This window comes from Salvia hispanica, chromosome 3, assembly GCF_023119035.1.
Source record: "Salvia hispanica cultivar TCC Black 2014 chromosome 3, UniMelb_Shisp_WGS_1.0, whole genome shotgun sequence".
In the NCBI taxonomy this organism is placed as follows: domain Eukaryota; kingdom Viridiplantae; phylum Streptophyta; class Magnoliopsida; order Lamiales; family Lamiaceae; genus Salvia; species Salvia hispanica.
In genome coordinates, this window is record NC_062967.1 from 4,030,737 (window position 1) to 4,044,815 (window position 14,079).

The window sequence follows — 14,079 nt, forward strand, 5'->3', positions numbered from 1 at the left end:
TGCCTGACTAGGGTTAGAGTGGGGATAATACATATTCTAATTAGTGTGGATTTTTGGATTTGGCTGTGGTTGATTTGTTGCTTGTGTTACTGGAGTCGTATTGTGTATGTGGGTGGTGTTGTGTTTTTCAATAAATTCGTCATGGTGTTTCATCGTTTGGTGAGAGATTTAGCAACTTGAATTTCTATTATATTTGGCTGAAATTATGGTGCATGTCTACAACATGATTTATTCAATTACTACTATATCTATGGCTTTCTGGTTGTTGAATTTGCTTATTTTACAACATTAGGAGATAAAAATGGGTTGAGTTTAATTTGCTTCAAATGTCGCGAGTTTTACTTTTCATTGCTTTGAAAAGAAGTGTTTTACTTTCCGTGTTGTCTTGAGCCCTTCTTACTCCCTCCTATTTGCAATTGGAGTCTTGTTTTTCATTTTGGTTTGTCTACAATATGAGTCTTGATTCATTATTACTATATAGTAAGATGTCTCATATTCTACTATCTTATTCGACTCATATATCATTTAAAATTAATATATGAACCACAAAGATACCGTAATCCACTAGCTTTCTTCATTCACTTTACCTAACATTTCTTAATACTCATAGCGGAAAGAAAACTCATAATGAAAGACAAAAAAGAGTATGATGTAATGAGGAGTGGAAGAAACGGTGATGTCTATATCTATTACATTTGCTAAATTGTTCAATTAAGCCATGCCAACCATTCGGATCGACGATTGATCTCCATTGTAAGTTAGCACGCTTTGTAAAGTTTATGATTTTTAAGACCACTTTTAATGTTTATATAAAATATCTGAATTTAAACAAAGTTCATGACCTATTCTCTACTAATAATACTTTATCTACTTTGTCTTTCTATCTCTCTTATTTGATCAATTTTATATTAAATCTTCACCCCGAATTTAAAATGGAGTACTATATTGTATGGAGATGGTAGAAATACTCAGTAAATTTTTCTACTACTAGTATTCAAAAATGGATCGAATTTTGTAATCAAGGAGATTCTGGAATCAGGCACGTGCCATCCACACTCCCATCTCTCACCATGAGCATTAGCATTGCTCAAGTACAATTGAAATTACCTTTTGTATGTACCATTTCCGAGTTGATTCGTCGCGCTTAAATCTTCCATTTCTGCAGAGCTTCACAATCGGTACCTTTTTCCATCTCGCTCCAGCAGTCCAGCTAAATACCAAATTTCGTATTATTTCTTTCATAATCTATGCTCTTCATCCATTTCGCGATTTTGTTAGCTTTGAGTTGAATTTCAGCTCAACATTTCGTATTACAAACCCTAAAAAGAAAACATGATGAATAGATAATGTTTTTGGGGATGTTTCCCGACAAGGTTATTTGTATAATGGAAATGAACTTTTATCGTTGCTTTGTTCTCCTTATTTGGTGGTTCTTTGAATTATCTGTTTCAGATTCCACGAATTATGAGGCTTTTTGCATCAACTGAGTTACAAATTAATTAACACGTTGTTTCAAATTTCAATCATGGTAGAACAGGAAAGGTTATGAAGATAAATGCTTTTGATGAAGTATTCATATTTTGAAATTGAGTCACAATCATATTTTGCTTTGCGTATAATTTAACTAGTCAGGTATAGGAGCACTAGGGATTTTTTCTCTTTTTTTTTTTTTTTTTTTATGTTTGTTAAGACCGATTGGAATTGTTCTTAGATGTAGGCTGGTCCATTTACATCACCTTGCTATGATGAAACCAGAAAAGTGCATTTCTTTTCGTTGTAATTTCTCTTAAAGTAGTTGAGCTAACGAATTTTGATGTCACACAGACGCCTGTGGGAACTCCTCATTTCTGCCTTGTAAATCTGTCACTAAAGTACCAGATTATGGGAATCACTTATTGCTTCTTCAAGGCCGAGACAAAATCACCCCAAGAGCTGCATATAGAATTCCACCTGAAAGTGAGGATGCTGAGCGCCAAAGCTCTTCTGATTCCTCCGATGATCTGTTGTTTGTATTTCCTGAGAATGATGAGAATCTTGAGGAACCAAGAAAAAGAAGAGCTGCCTCCAAAATACAGTCCAGTATTGATCTTCAGCAAATTGCTAAAAAACTGGGACACCAAGTTACTATTCTCGATAAACTGAAGGCAGTTCATTTGCACATTCTAGCTATGGAACAATGGAACGTGTCGAGACTTAAACTATGCCACCAGTAAGCTTCACTTATTTCCTCTTTTTAGAAGCTGAATGTGACCCGTGATCAATGGAGCTTTTTTGCTGCATCTTACTGTATTTCAATATTCTTTTCCTTTCTGTAGTAACTAAACCTACCTGAGCTACACCTATAACCAAAAGTATGATCTACATGCAGTTAGAACATTTTCTGGTGTAGTCCTTTCTGAAATGTTAAACCAATTGTTCTGCATGTTCTCATGTAAATTCTATTAATTTGCAGAAATTATTCAGCAAGTGCTATAAACATGCTGCACTATTTGGCACTGAAAAGCCTGGATACAGAACAGATCAAAGAAGAGCTTTCCTCTATTGGCCTTATGAATTTAGAGACAATAAATACTCATGTTCTTTCAAGTCTTTCTGGATGTATTGAAATGCTTATTAACTCAAGACCAGATTCTCTCCTTGACTTAAAAGTGTCTACTGAAGGGCTCCCTGTTCACCAACGCTTGGGCAATAAAAATGTTGACCTTGGAATGACTGCAATGGTGAAAAAGGCATCTTCTAATAGGGACCTACTTTTGGGAAAACTTCGAAGCCTGAAAAAGGCTCATATCATGGTAACAGTTGGGCAAGAGGCAGCAGAAAATGATACGCACGTAACAGATCTCATAAGTTCAGGGGCCACAATCTTTCGTATCAACTGTGCTCATGGTAACACAGAGTTATGGAGTAAGATAATCACTACTGTGAAGAGATGCTCTCATCTTCTGGAGAAACCTTGTCAGATCCTCATGGACTTGGCTGGACCAAAACTTCGAACTGGAAGACTGAAGGATGGTCCATGTGTGGTGAAAATCTCCCCCAAAAGGAATGCACTTGGTAGAATTATACGCGGAGCCCAAGTTTGGCTTAGCCCACGAGGAGCAGGCTTACCACCTTCTCACCTATCCCCTGATGTTATTTTGCAAGTGGATGGTGAAGAATTTCTCAGTAAGCTGGAAGTTGATGATCCTGTGAGATTCACTGATGCCCGTGGAAAACAGATAAGTCTCCGGATCATAAGCAAATATCCTGTTTTTTCTGGTGCTGGATTTATGGCTGAATGCAGCAAAACTGCATATGTTGAATCTGGCACTGCATTGTATATTAAGGAGAAAGGAAAGAAATCTTCAGTTGGATTTGTGGTCAGTGTTCCTCCAGCAGAGCAATTTGTTAGATTGAGAGTTGGTGACTTGCTGGTTTTAACTCGAGATAGTTCAGACAAGCAAGACACTTCACCTTGTTCTGCTGTTGGCACCCATAAGATGACTTGCCCTTGTGGGTATCTGTTTGATTCAGTAAAACCAGGTGACCCTATTGCTTTTGATGATGGAAAGATATGGGGAGTGATTAAAGGAACTAGCATTTCAGAAGTAGTTGTAACGATCACTCATGCTGGCCCTAAAGGTACTAAACTAGGTTCAGAAAAATCCATAAATATTCCCCAGAGTAATATTAGGTACGAAGGTCTTACTTCAAAGGACCTTATGGATCTTGACTTTGTAGCTGCACATGCTGACATGGTGGGTATTTCATTCATTCGAGATGTTCATGATATTGTTGTCTTGCGTCAAGAGCTTTCAAAAAGAAAATTTTCGAAGCTGGGGGTTGTGTTGAAAATTGAGACGCAAGGTGGATTTGAGAAGTTGCCTCTCTTGATACTGGAAGCTATGAAATCAGGAAACCCTTTAGGAGTGATGATTGCTAGAGGAGATCTTGCAGTGGAATGTGGATGGGAAAAGCTTGCTGATATACAGGAAGAAATTATGTCCATTTGCAGTGCCGCCCATCTACCAGTAATCTTAGCGACACAAGTTCTCGAATCACTTGTCAAAACAGGGGTGCCTACTAGAGCAGAAATCACTGATGCAGCCAATGGAAGGAGGTAAGCAGCAGTATGAATGTAGTTTGCAACCAAGATTGACTGGGATTATTAACATTCCTACTTCTGAAGCCATTATTGCTCAACCTTGATTGAGATTATGGTTTTGGTAGTTGTGCTATAACCTAAATAGAAGAAACTGAACTGTTTTTTACATTGCAGAGCGAGCTGTGTGATGCTGAACAAAGGCAAACACATTGTGAAAGCTGTGTCTACTCTCGACACCATTTTAAACAGCCAATGCACAAATGCGAAAGCAGAATTGAAGCCTCTGATGTTAATTAATCGTGTAGGTTGATCATTGATATTGATGCTGATGCCTTCAATCTACATTTCCTTTTGTTTGCTCTGTACAGTGTTAAAAAGGTAGAACCTCTCTTTGCTGAGATTTAGATGCAAAAGCACTATGCTATTCTCTTATTGCACGCCTGTGGAAAAAAAATGGAAAGCTGTATAGCAGCAACCAAGATACATTCATATTTCATGATTACAAAACACAATAAAAGCTACTAATATGTTACAGTTACATGTAAGAATGATTCATTTGTCTTCAGCAGTAAAATCTGGTTCTGCTGGCTTCTGAAGCAGCATTGGTGATATCCTCTCTGGCATCCTCGTCTTTCTCGTACCATTGCGTCTCAATGCACGAAGCGCATTCGCTGCAAATCTGGAGGCGTAGATGGTTGCGCCCAGACTTGGCGAGCCACTCCCACCCTTGGCCAAAGCATCTTGCAACCGGTTTTCTTCTTCGCGAAGAGACTCCTCGAGCTTCTTCCTAGAATACCGGCGCCAGGCTGCTTGTATAAAGCAAGCTGCCCAGGTTCTCCACTGCTGAGAGTAGAATCTGAAAGTATGGCGTAGCTGTTTACTGTGTAGCCGTCTGAACTGGGACGCCACAAACTTCAAATCATGAGCCATCAGGGCAAATGCTTCCACTTCCGAAAGGGCTTGTACGGTTCTGGTGGAGATGGGGAGATTCGATGATGAATGAGGATCCAGAGCCCAAGTTAAGAGTTCTTCGCCACAAAAGTCACCAGCTTTCAGATACTCAGAGTTGAAAAAACCCGTCCTTCCTCCATTAGTGGTCACAGTGAACAATTTGCCACGCATGATGAACAACATCTCGTCAACTGGATCGCCCTCTCGCACTATGTAACTGTCCTCAGTGTAAAGAACTGGTTTGAGACAGTCGCACATTGCATCGAGCAGTTGTTCATCCATTTTCTCGAACAGTGGCACCTGAATATTGGTAGAAGTTTTACTAAGCTGAAGTAGACAGAGATGTAGCAAATGAGTTTATGGAAACACTCACCCTCTTAAGTAAATCTAGACAGAGATGTCGCTTTATGTCTCTTCTAAGGTCCTTAGGAAGATTACGGATAAGATTCTCTTCATCAACACCCCTAGTTTCCTGCCATTTATAATGCTCGTATCTTGTGATTCGTTCCTTTAAATTATCTGGAAGTAAGCGGTGCGACATCCATTGCTCTGCATCTCGCCTTTTCACCCTCATCTCTTCTAACCTCAGAGTTGTAGACTGCAGATAAGTCTGTTGAATAAACAGTATCATTATCATTATATTATTTCTTCTGTTTAGTTTTGAAGAACATGTCTAAATCATCTAAGAAAATTGCAGATCCCCTTTATTCTAAACCACTGACCTGCATATTTCCAATGAGAAACGAAAATAGCACCAAGCCGGATATAGATATAAAAACTGCAAAGGCAATTTCCCAGACATAAGTGCTTGTGTGAAGGTTCTGACCAAGGGAACTGCAAAAAACCATACACCGGATTAGAAACTACGCAATGAAAACATCGAACAAATTCAGGAATGTGCTGACCTTAAATTCTGCAGACCCCACCAGAAACAATAAAATAACTTCTGAGGGAAGTCTTTTGATTCCACAACACCGGATTGAAGAGCATCAAGGAATATCCCAAAGTCAAAAAATGTTGTATTAGGAGGCTGTATAGGGCATAACTTGGTCAGGTTTTCTGCGAATCTTGCAGGCTCGGCATCACAATAAAACGAAGCATTTCTACAAGCAGATTGATCTCCGCAAGCTCTTATCCAGCATGTAGTGTCACGTTCTATTGAAAACAAATACCAAAAGGCTCCAAGCACCTAAAAATGGACCAAAAGAGACAATTAGAAGATATAATGGATCCCAACTCAGAAGCTTATTAGATAGACTTACATGACTGGCAAGCATGTAAAGGAAAAGGTTGAAGGCAGCTCCAGCCCATGCTGTTTCAGTAAGTATGCCAGAAGTTCTTGTGACTTCTTTATACAGAGGATACACCCGGAGAACCCTTGGTATATATTGAAATAAAACCACAAATTTCAACAAATTCTTGGTGTTCAAAGATCTTGCTCCCCTCATCTTTGGAATGATGATGAGAATTGCAATCTGGAAAGTTATAGATAACCGGATAAGAACGACAGATTCTAAAGACAAAATCTATGTAGCGATAAAAAAAATGGCATTATACAAGTTCATTGAATAGTTAAAAGAGAAGCTCTTTAGCTAAGCTAAGCATTTCTTCAATTGTATGGAGTAATTGTTATGTCATACCTGCGGAAGTGGAAGAACTGCGAGAATATCAATTATAAAGTATGATGTGAGATATCTTTTTGCTATTTTCCAGGAATCTTCAACTAGGACTCCTCTTCCAAATACACGTGAATAAGGATCAATGAAACCGGTACGAAATTGGAAAATAATATGTGTGAGATAAAAGATATCCGTAAAAGATCGTAGAATGCTAGCAGCAATCTCCAATTTCTCGTCCAAATCAAGGCATTTCTTTTCTCCATTGATAATTGGAATGTAGAAAAACAAGGGATCCAAGGAGATAGCAATCAGACAAGACAAGACAAAAATCTTGTTCCATTTCTGAAGAAATGGTCCTTGAGGATCAAGAGTTTTCCTCCTAGGTCCCTCATCATCTGTCAAAAACCTCTTCAAAGAGAAAGATCTTATTGATCCCTTGAACCTCCTAATTCTATCAGATCCAGCTTCTACACCTCTATGAAATTTGTCTGAAATTGAGTATGCTACTGAATTCAATCTGCTCGGATGTATTCCACCTCTAGACGAAGATTGCTCATTTAAACCTTTTTCTGATCTCGAATCTTGAAATCTGAAACATAATATAGAAGACTATGCATGAGATAATATACACTTTTGCAGCCTAAAATGCTACTCCACATATATAGTCCCCAAAAAATAACACATGCATAGAGATAACAATCATCTTGAACTAACTAACCTCACGAACTTCTTGCGGTAGTGATCCATAACTCCAGCTTAGATCAGAACAAGAGCAAAGGAAGATAAAACCTCATATTATGGGAACATCAACATTGGTGAGAAGCACATGTGAACCACAATATGCTGATGGATTGATTTCTGCAAGTGAATAGTTAACATAGTCATAAATTTTGAAGTTGTTCACAATCAGAAAAGAGAACTACTTTTAACCATTGATCAACAAAAATGGAGATAACAAACCGGCGCCAACTACTTTTCCTAATTCAACATTTCAAAATCCAGGATAATCACAGATAGATAGCATTAAATTAAATCAAGTTCAACTTTTTTCTTCACTCAATACTTTAGTCAAACAATTTCGCCAAACATTACAAACATCGGTTTCTTCATTTTTCAAACTGCGTGGCAATAAACAAATCTAAAAATGAGAAACAAAAAAAATACTAAAACCAAAGCAAGTTTTAGCGGAGAAACCTAAACTTCCTCTCCAAAAGCAATCAGCCAAAAAAACAAAATCTCATCAAATAGAGAAATCACAAGTTACCAGTTTGAACTCTGATTTCAGAAGGCAAAAACGATGAAGGAGAAAAGCAGACGCGTACAGAAATTATGAGTTGGTTAGAAATTCGAGTCCACAAGAGAAAGACTGAGTTGCGAGGGAAGCTTCCCGTAGGCTTCGTTTTCCAATCTCTTCCTTTCAAGTTTAAAACTTGTGATTTTGCAGTTTTGGTTTTATTCTATCAATCATTAATAAACCCATTTATACAACTGTTTATAATAAACAGCGATAATAAAAAACTAATTTAAAAAGATAAATTTAAAATGGGTGTTTGACTGATGTATTTGTACACAAGTCAAACCTATGAGATCATGAAAGTCATATTGATGGGACCCAGTTTTAAATGCACCAAGACATTCTCCCCCAAATAGTGGAATTGGTCAATTAGAGAGCGACTCAATAAAAATATCTACATTTATCAATCTTCTAGAGTAGTGGTCAAAAAATTATGACAAAATATTATTTTAATGTCACCTGCACATTTCTTAAAATAGAAATACTATCCATTCTATTTCATTTTCTCTCTACTTAACCTACAAAATAATATTGCATAAAATTTCAGGCTGAATAAAAATGCTCTAACTAAAATAGGAGTATATGTATCAAACATTTGAGTTGAGTAACTAATTATCATGTTCTCCGTTGAGCTTTTGTGATGGTGTATATTATTTTTCAACAATTGGTGTCTAAAGCTCCAGGTTCCAAAGGAGCAATCATGACGATAGATGGTGGGGAATTTACAACCAACAAATTTGATGTGTATGATATTTTGGTTTTTAGTCAATACAAAATCAATTCCATAGAACTCGAAATCCAATTTTATATACTACGGGCCCTTATTTCTTACTCCATGTAGGAGTACTCGTTTACTATACATACCATACAATATACATAATGATTTGCAATTTGAACAATTAACACCTACAAATTTTGGAATCAACCTTCAATATGTATGAATTTATCATTTGCGCCCAAAGACATGGGACTATTGATAAGAGGGTCCAATCTCAATCTTGAATTATTTGAGGCATCCCCATTTTAATAATTTAAACTACCTGAATTAATCCAATAACTCTACCACCTTTTGGGCCTCTATAGTCTAGATAATGGAGTATAATAAACATCACAAATGTGTTCAAGTGTGACTTAATAATATAAACATTATTTAGATTTAATGAAACTAAGTTACAATGTCCCTTATTGTTCATGGTATGACTAGGGGAAGAAACAGCCTTAGAGATCAACTAAACAAAATAAGAGTTGTATGTTTGTAACTACTGTACAATGTTAATTTTAATGAAATATTGAAACATTAAATTAGCTATATACAATTTTGGATGTCAATCATTTTGGCTGAGATCGAAATATAATAGTGAATGAAGAAATGACTTTTTCGAATCTGACAAACTAAGTAAATTTTTAATACGCTATAAAAACACAACGGTAGAAATATATAAAAAACAAAAAAGGTATTCTATTGAATATTTGAAAAGTAACTATAGTTAAGCTCAAATGCCAATTAACCATGCTTAATTCTAACTCTAGTTAGTACTTTAGGTTTAAAACATGAAAAGTGGAACCCTACATTTTCAATTTGAGATATTCAATTGGGGCATTTGAGTTTTCTCATTTCTCTATGGGGGTTTGACTAGAAAAACTTTTGCAGTCTCCATTTCAATTTGGTGGGAAAAATTAAATAAAAGAAAGGGAAGAAATTCCTGCCAAAACTTCAAACTCCCGCTGCCTGAAATTTTGAATTGCAAAGGTATTTTTATTTCTATGGTTTCTTAGTCAACTTTTTTGTGTGCTGAATCTAGGGTTTCTGTATTTTGATCAGGAGAGGAATTGTGCGTTTTTGGTGTTGAATGATCTCAGATCCATTGCTTTTTAGTTCAATTCAGCTTATTTTCTGTTTCGCGAGTTTTAGCCATTTTTGGTAAGTTTTGATAGCTGCTTGGATTTTTCTCTCAATTCGTGCTGTTGAAGTAAGTCTACGATGTGTTGACAGTTTTTGCCCCAGAATGTGCTGATTTGGTGCAATGTGTTCTCCCTCTGATTACAGCTTGTATGTGCTCTACTGCTTTTAATCTGATTTATTTTTCATTTAGACTGGCAACTGATGTTAGTGAAAGAATGTAAGGCATAGCAATTCAAACTTGCTAGTTTAGGCTGTGTTGTGAAGTAGAATTTCAGATGTACACGGTCGAGTGCCATTTTGACCTCATACATGCAACTTTGTATCATATGCAAAATTAAGTATAATGAGCATGCTTGATATGTTTGTGATGTGCCGTTGTCACTTCTGCGAAAGTATAGGGCGACTGCCATGGAGGACTATACTCTGCTACTTTGTGGTGATGCTAGATGACTGGCTCAATTTTGATTTTTGTTCCTTTTTTTACATTGAAGGATGATTATTGCACCCAATCCGCTGTACCCTTTTCATATTCAATATGTGGTTATTCTCCTTACATCATTCTTCAAAAGCAACGATAGGAATAGTATTTTAAATGTGATATATATCTTTCTGTGTTGTCATATAGCTAGGAGAAAATTAGATCCACAAACAAAATTATATAAAACCACCACCTAAACTCTAAGTTGTGAATTGCGATCTAACTTATCCTTCAGTGACCCCTCGTATTCCCTGCCTCCTCGTTTTCACTTGTATTGTGTCTTCTTGCTCATGTAAGACAGCCTCTTGAGTATTTTAATAGTGGGACCTAATAGTTAAATTTGAGGAAGTATGATTGTGGAGGAAGTTTAAGGAATTTTTTAAAATCAAGGAAATTGCTGTTGTGGCACCACGGTGGGAAGCAACACTGTGGATGCTCATAGTAATGTATAATTAGGGTTTAGGGGACAGATGGTTCACTTCTCTCTCATAGTCTGACTGCTGTCTACCTTCTCGCATCTTCTTTCTAATCTGATTGTTTTAGTTATGTAATTTGCGCCGGTAAAGTTTGCAGCAGTACATATTAATACTGGTTTTTATGTCTCTTTTGTGGATTGTGCATCCAGATTCTGGTTTATTATGAGTCATTTTCACTCAAAATTGGGTTTGTTTTCTATATTCTGGTGTGTCTGACATTTTGTATGAATCAGGTGTTGAAAACTAATATTTTAGAGATCTGGAGATTCTCTGTTGGGTTGTGAAGTTTAGTGAGAGTGCCATCAGTGATCAACCGAAAGACTGAGAAGCAACTATTGGAGAATTATGGAGTGCAACAGAGATGAAGCCCTCCGGGCAAAATCAATTGCAGAGGGCAAGTTAGAAAATAAAGATTTTGCTGGTGCCAGAAAATTTGCTTTGAAGGCTCAGACTCTTTATCCAGGGTTAGATGGTATTTCCCAAATTTTGACCACACTTGATGTGTATGTTTCTGCCGAGAACAAAATAAGTGGAGAAATTGACTGGTATGGAGTACTTGGTGTGACCCCATCAGCTGATGAAGAAACACTAAAGAGACACTACCGCAAGTTGGCTCTGAGTTTGCATCCTGATAAGAATAAAGCAGTTGGTGCTGATGGTGCTTTCAAACTTATTTCAGAGGCCTGGAGTTTGTTATCAGATAAGAATAAGAGGTTACAATATAATCAAAGGAGGGAACCCAAAGGGTTTCAGCAGAAGGTCCAGATGCATAGTGGTGGTCCATCAGCAACCAAGGGAAATGGGATTTTCACCTTTGCCAAAAGGACACCATCCCGACCGAAGAACCCAAAAAATGTTACCAAGCGGCCGCAGCCACCACCACCACCTCCTAAGCCAACTCCGGCACCACCTCCAAGGAATGATACTTTTTGGACTATCTGCCATCGGTGCAAGATGCATTATGAGTATCTTAAGGAGTATCTCAACAGTACTCTTCTCTGTCCCAATTGTCGTGAAGCCTTTTTGGCTTCTGAGACAGCTCCACCCTATAATTTTTCAAAATCTTCTAATCAGATTCCTCAGCAGCAATCTTCAAATTCTCATCCTTGTCGGAATGCTTTTGATCAGGGAAGAAATGTTCCAGTTGCTAAAAACTCGGGTCCATTTCAACCAGGTTCAAATTCAGGTCGATATCCTAACCAGCAGGGTCCACCTTCTGGATCAACTGGTGTTGGACGTACAGAACCATCTATTGCTGCAAAAGCAGCCAATGTTGTTCAGCAGGCACAGGATAAGTTGAAGAGGTCATACAGTGAATTACATGCGGCTGCTGCAAGGGAGGGAGGTTTTCAAAAGAGAAAACTAGAGGGTGATAGTAGTCGTTATGGAGTGAACTATAATGTAGCTACAGGAAATGGTGGAGTTGGTAGTACTGCACCAGGGTCAAGGATTTATGGTTTTTCTGGTACCACCTACCAACAACCAAACAGCACCAGAGATTTGACACCCATTGAAATGCGTAGTTTGTTAATTGCAAAGACTCGAAAGGAGATTCTGAACAAACTGAGTATGTGGAGGTCAGAGCCTGAAGCAATCAAAGAGAAACACGTAACCAAGGGAAGCATGAAAGGAAGTAAAGGCACTAGTAATATAGAAGGACCTGGTTGGAATGGGAATGGTGATCGACCAAGAAAGGTCCAGGTTTGCAATTCTACTGTTAATTCTAGTAAAGAGGATCCTGAAGATGCTTCAATGAGTGTTCCAGATCCAGATTTTCATGATTTTGACAAGGATAGATCAGAAAGTTCGTTTGGGGATAATGAAGTTTGGTCTGCTTATGACGATGATGATGGCATGCCGCGTTTTTATGCCTTCATTCACAAGGTGGTTTGTAGAGATCCTTTTAAGCTAAGGATTAGCTGGCTTAACTCCAAAACGACAAATGAATTCAGCAATATGGACTGGGTTGGGTCAGGTTTCTATAAAACTTGTGGAGAGTTTAGGGTGGGTAGGCATGAGAACTGCAAATCAATGAATGCATTTTCTCAAAAGGTTAACTGGTCAAAGAACTCACGTGGGGGTGTTCTAATAGTCCCTCAGAAGGGTGACGTTTGGGCACTCTACAAAAATTGGTCGTCAGATTGGAATGAGCATACCCATGATGAAGTCGTACACAAGTATGACATGGTGACCGTGGTGGACGACTACAATGAGGAAGTTGGTGTGCGCGTTGCTCCCCTGGTGAAGGTTGTTGGTTTCAAGACTGTATTTCGTCCGAATTTGAACCCTGAAGCGATCAAGAGGATTCCAAAGGAAGAGATGCTCCGTTTCTCTCACCGGATTCCAAATCACTTACTCACCGGCTTAGAAGCTGAAAATGCTCCAAAAGGATGCCTGGAGCTGGACACAGCAGCCACCCCATTGGAACTTCTTCAGGTGATAACTGAAGGTAACGAGGCTCCAATTCCAAATGGAGAAAATGCGGATGAAGAGGTATTGCAGGTCGTTCCTAATAGTAGTTCGGATGAAGAGGTATTGCAGGACGCTCCTAATAGTAGTTCGGATGAAGAGGTATTGCAGGCTCCTAATAGTAGTTCGGAAGAAGAGGTATTGCAGGACGCCCCTAACAGTAGTTCAGACGATGGGTCTGAATCGTCTGACTAGAGCCCAGGCTGTATATATATCTGGAGGCCGAGTAGGGAAGAAAGCAAGTCGACTTGACAAGGTAGCTAAGCATTCGGTACTTATTGACCGCGATAACATTTTTTGTTAGTTTTTGCAACTGCACAGAAGTGGTGAGCCGTTGTGCTCTAGAAGTAATGCATTTTGAAACTACAGTTTATTTTGGCAGATTTTTTCGAATTCGTTTTGCTGTCTTGTGAGGAGACAGATGCGACAAAAACAAAAGACAAGAATTTCTTCGTTTCTACTGCTGGCGAAGACAGACGGTTAAAAATCATTAAAATTGACACCTCTGTGATATTTTTTTTGTTTTTTTGTATTTTGCTGGTTTTTGCCATTCTGCTATGTGTGATGCTTTTGCTAGGTCTCTCTCTCAATCCCTCAAAATTAATTTCCCTTTTCTCTCTTCTTTCTCTTCCTTTCACATGTACACGCTCAGAAGACTAATATCAAAACTAGAAGAGAAAGTCATAACTATGAAATTTCGACTACCTGTCATAAATAATGTATACATCTAGAATTTGACAATGTGTTCAACATGTATACACTCAGAAGGCTAATATCAAAAACTCTAGAAGAGAAGGATCATAAC

The 14,079-nt window shown here is 38.0% G+C and overlaps 3 protein-coding genes across 6 annotated transcripts; 2 read left to right on the top strand and 1 right to left on the bottom strand.

Annotated features, from left to right (window-relative positions):
* The first annotated feature begins 1,346 nt into the window (after positions 1-1,346).
* LOC125215582 (plastidial pyruvate kinase 4, chloroplastic-like) lies at positions 1,347-4,516 on the top strand. Its single transcript, XM_048117036.1, has 4 exons — positions 1,347-1,380; positions 1,825-2,209; positions 2,453-4,099; positions 4,259-4,516. Exons 1-4 carry the CDS (start codon positions 1,347-1,349, stop codon positions 4,392-4,394), a joined length of 2,202 nt encoding a protein of 733 aa, XP_047972993.1. The 3' UTR covers positions 4,395-4,516.
* Positions 4,517-4,527: 11 nt separating this feature from the next.
* Positions 4,528-8,078, bottom strand: LOC125213536 (cyclic nucleotide-gated ion channel 1-like). The gene is made up of 8 exons (XM_048114138.1): positions 7,919-8,078; positions 7,373-7,512; positions 6,676-7,243; positions 6,298-6,510; positions 5,941-6,224; positions 5,758-5,869; positions 5,409-5,645; positions 4,528-5,335 (listed from the first exon to the last, which is right to left on the bottom strand). Exons 2-8 carry the CDS (start codon positions 7,399-7,401, stop codon positions 4,637-4,639), a joined length of 2,142 nt encoding a protein of 713 aa, XP_047970095.1. The 5' UTR covers positions 7,402-7,512; positions 7,919-8,078; the 3' UTR covers positions 4,528-4,636.
* Positions 8,079-9,543: 1,465 nt separating this feature from the next.
* LOC125216063 lies at positions 9,544-13,886 on the top strand. Of its 4 annotated transcripts, none has more exons than XR_007175345.1 (4): positions 9,544-9,698; positions 9,771-9,869; positions 11,039-13,530; positions 13,657-13,886. XR_007175345.1 is itself a non-coding variant. In XM_048117674.1 (4 exons), exon 4 carries the CDS (start codon positions 11,151-11,153, stop codon positions 13,467-13,469), a length of 2,319 nt encoding a protein of 772 aa, XP_047973631.1. In that variant the 5' UTR covers positions 9,544-9,698; positions 9,771-9,869; positions 9,942-9,998; positions 11,039-11,150; the 3' UTR covers positions 13,470-13,886. The 4 variants fall into 4 exon arrangements, 3 of the variants coding, with proteins under 3 accessions (XP_047973631.1, XP_047973630.1, XP_047973632.1); XM_048117674.1 differs by adding an exon at positions 9,942-9,998 and having other exon boundaries at positions 11,039-13,886; XM_048117673.1 differs by having other exon boundaries at positions 11,039-13,886.
* Positions 13,887-14,079: the final 193 nt, after the last annotated feature.

Excerpts from the sequence above, each read along its gene's own strand:
- LOC125215582 (XM_048117036.1), top strand. The coding sequence starts at position 1,347 with ATGTTTTTGGGGATGTTTCCCGACAAGGTTATTT. Across the intron at positions 1,381-1,824 it reads GTTTCCCGACAAGGTTATTT|ACGCCTGTGGGAACTCCTCA; the intron begins GTATAATGGAAA and ends GATGTCACACAG. Across the intron at positions 4,100-4,258 it reads GATGCAGCCAATGGAAGGAG|AGCGAGCTGTGTGATGCTGA; the intron begins GTAAGCAGCAGT and ends TTTACATTGCAG.
- LOC125213536 (XM_048114138.1), bottom strand. The coding sequence starts at position 7,401 with ATGGATCACTACCGCAAGAAGTTCGTGAG. Across the intron at positions 6,511-6,675 it reads CAGTTCTTCCACTTCCGCAG|ATTGCAATTCTCATCATCAT; the intron begins GTATGACATAAC and ends ATAACTTTCCAG. Across the intron at positions 5,870-5,940 it reads TGGGGTCTGCAGAATTTAAG|TTCCCTTGGTCAGAACCTTC; the intron begins GTCAGCACATTC and ends GGTTTTTTGCAG.
- LOC125216063 (XM_048117674.1), top strand. The coding sequence starts at position 11,151 with ATGGAGTGCAACAGAGATGAAGCCCTCCGGGCAAAATCAATTGCAGAG.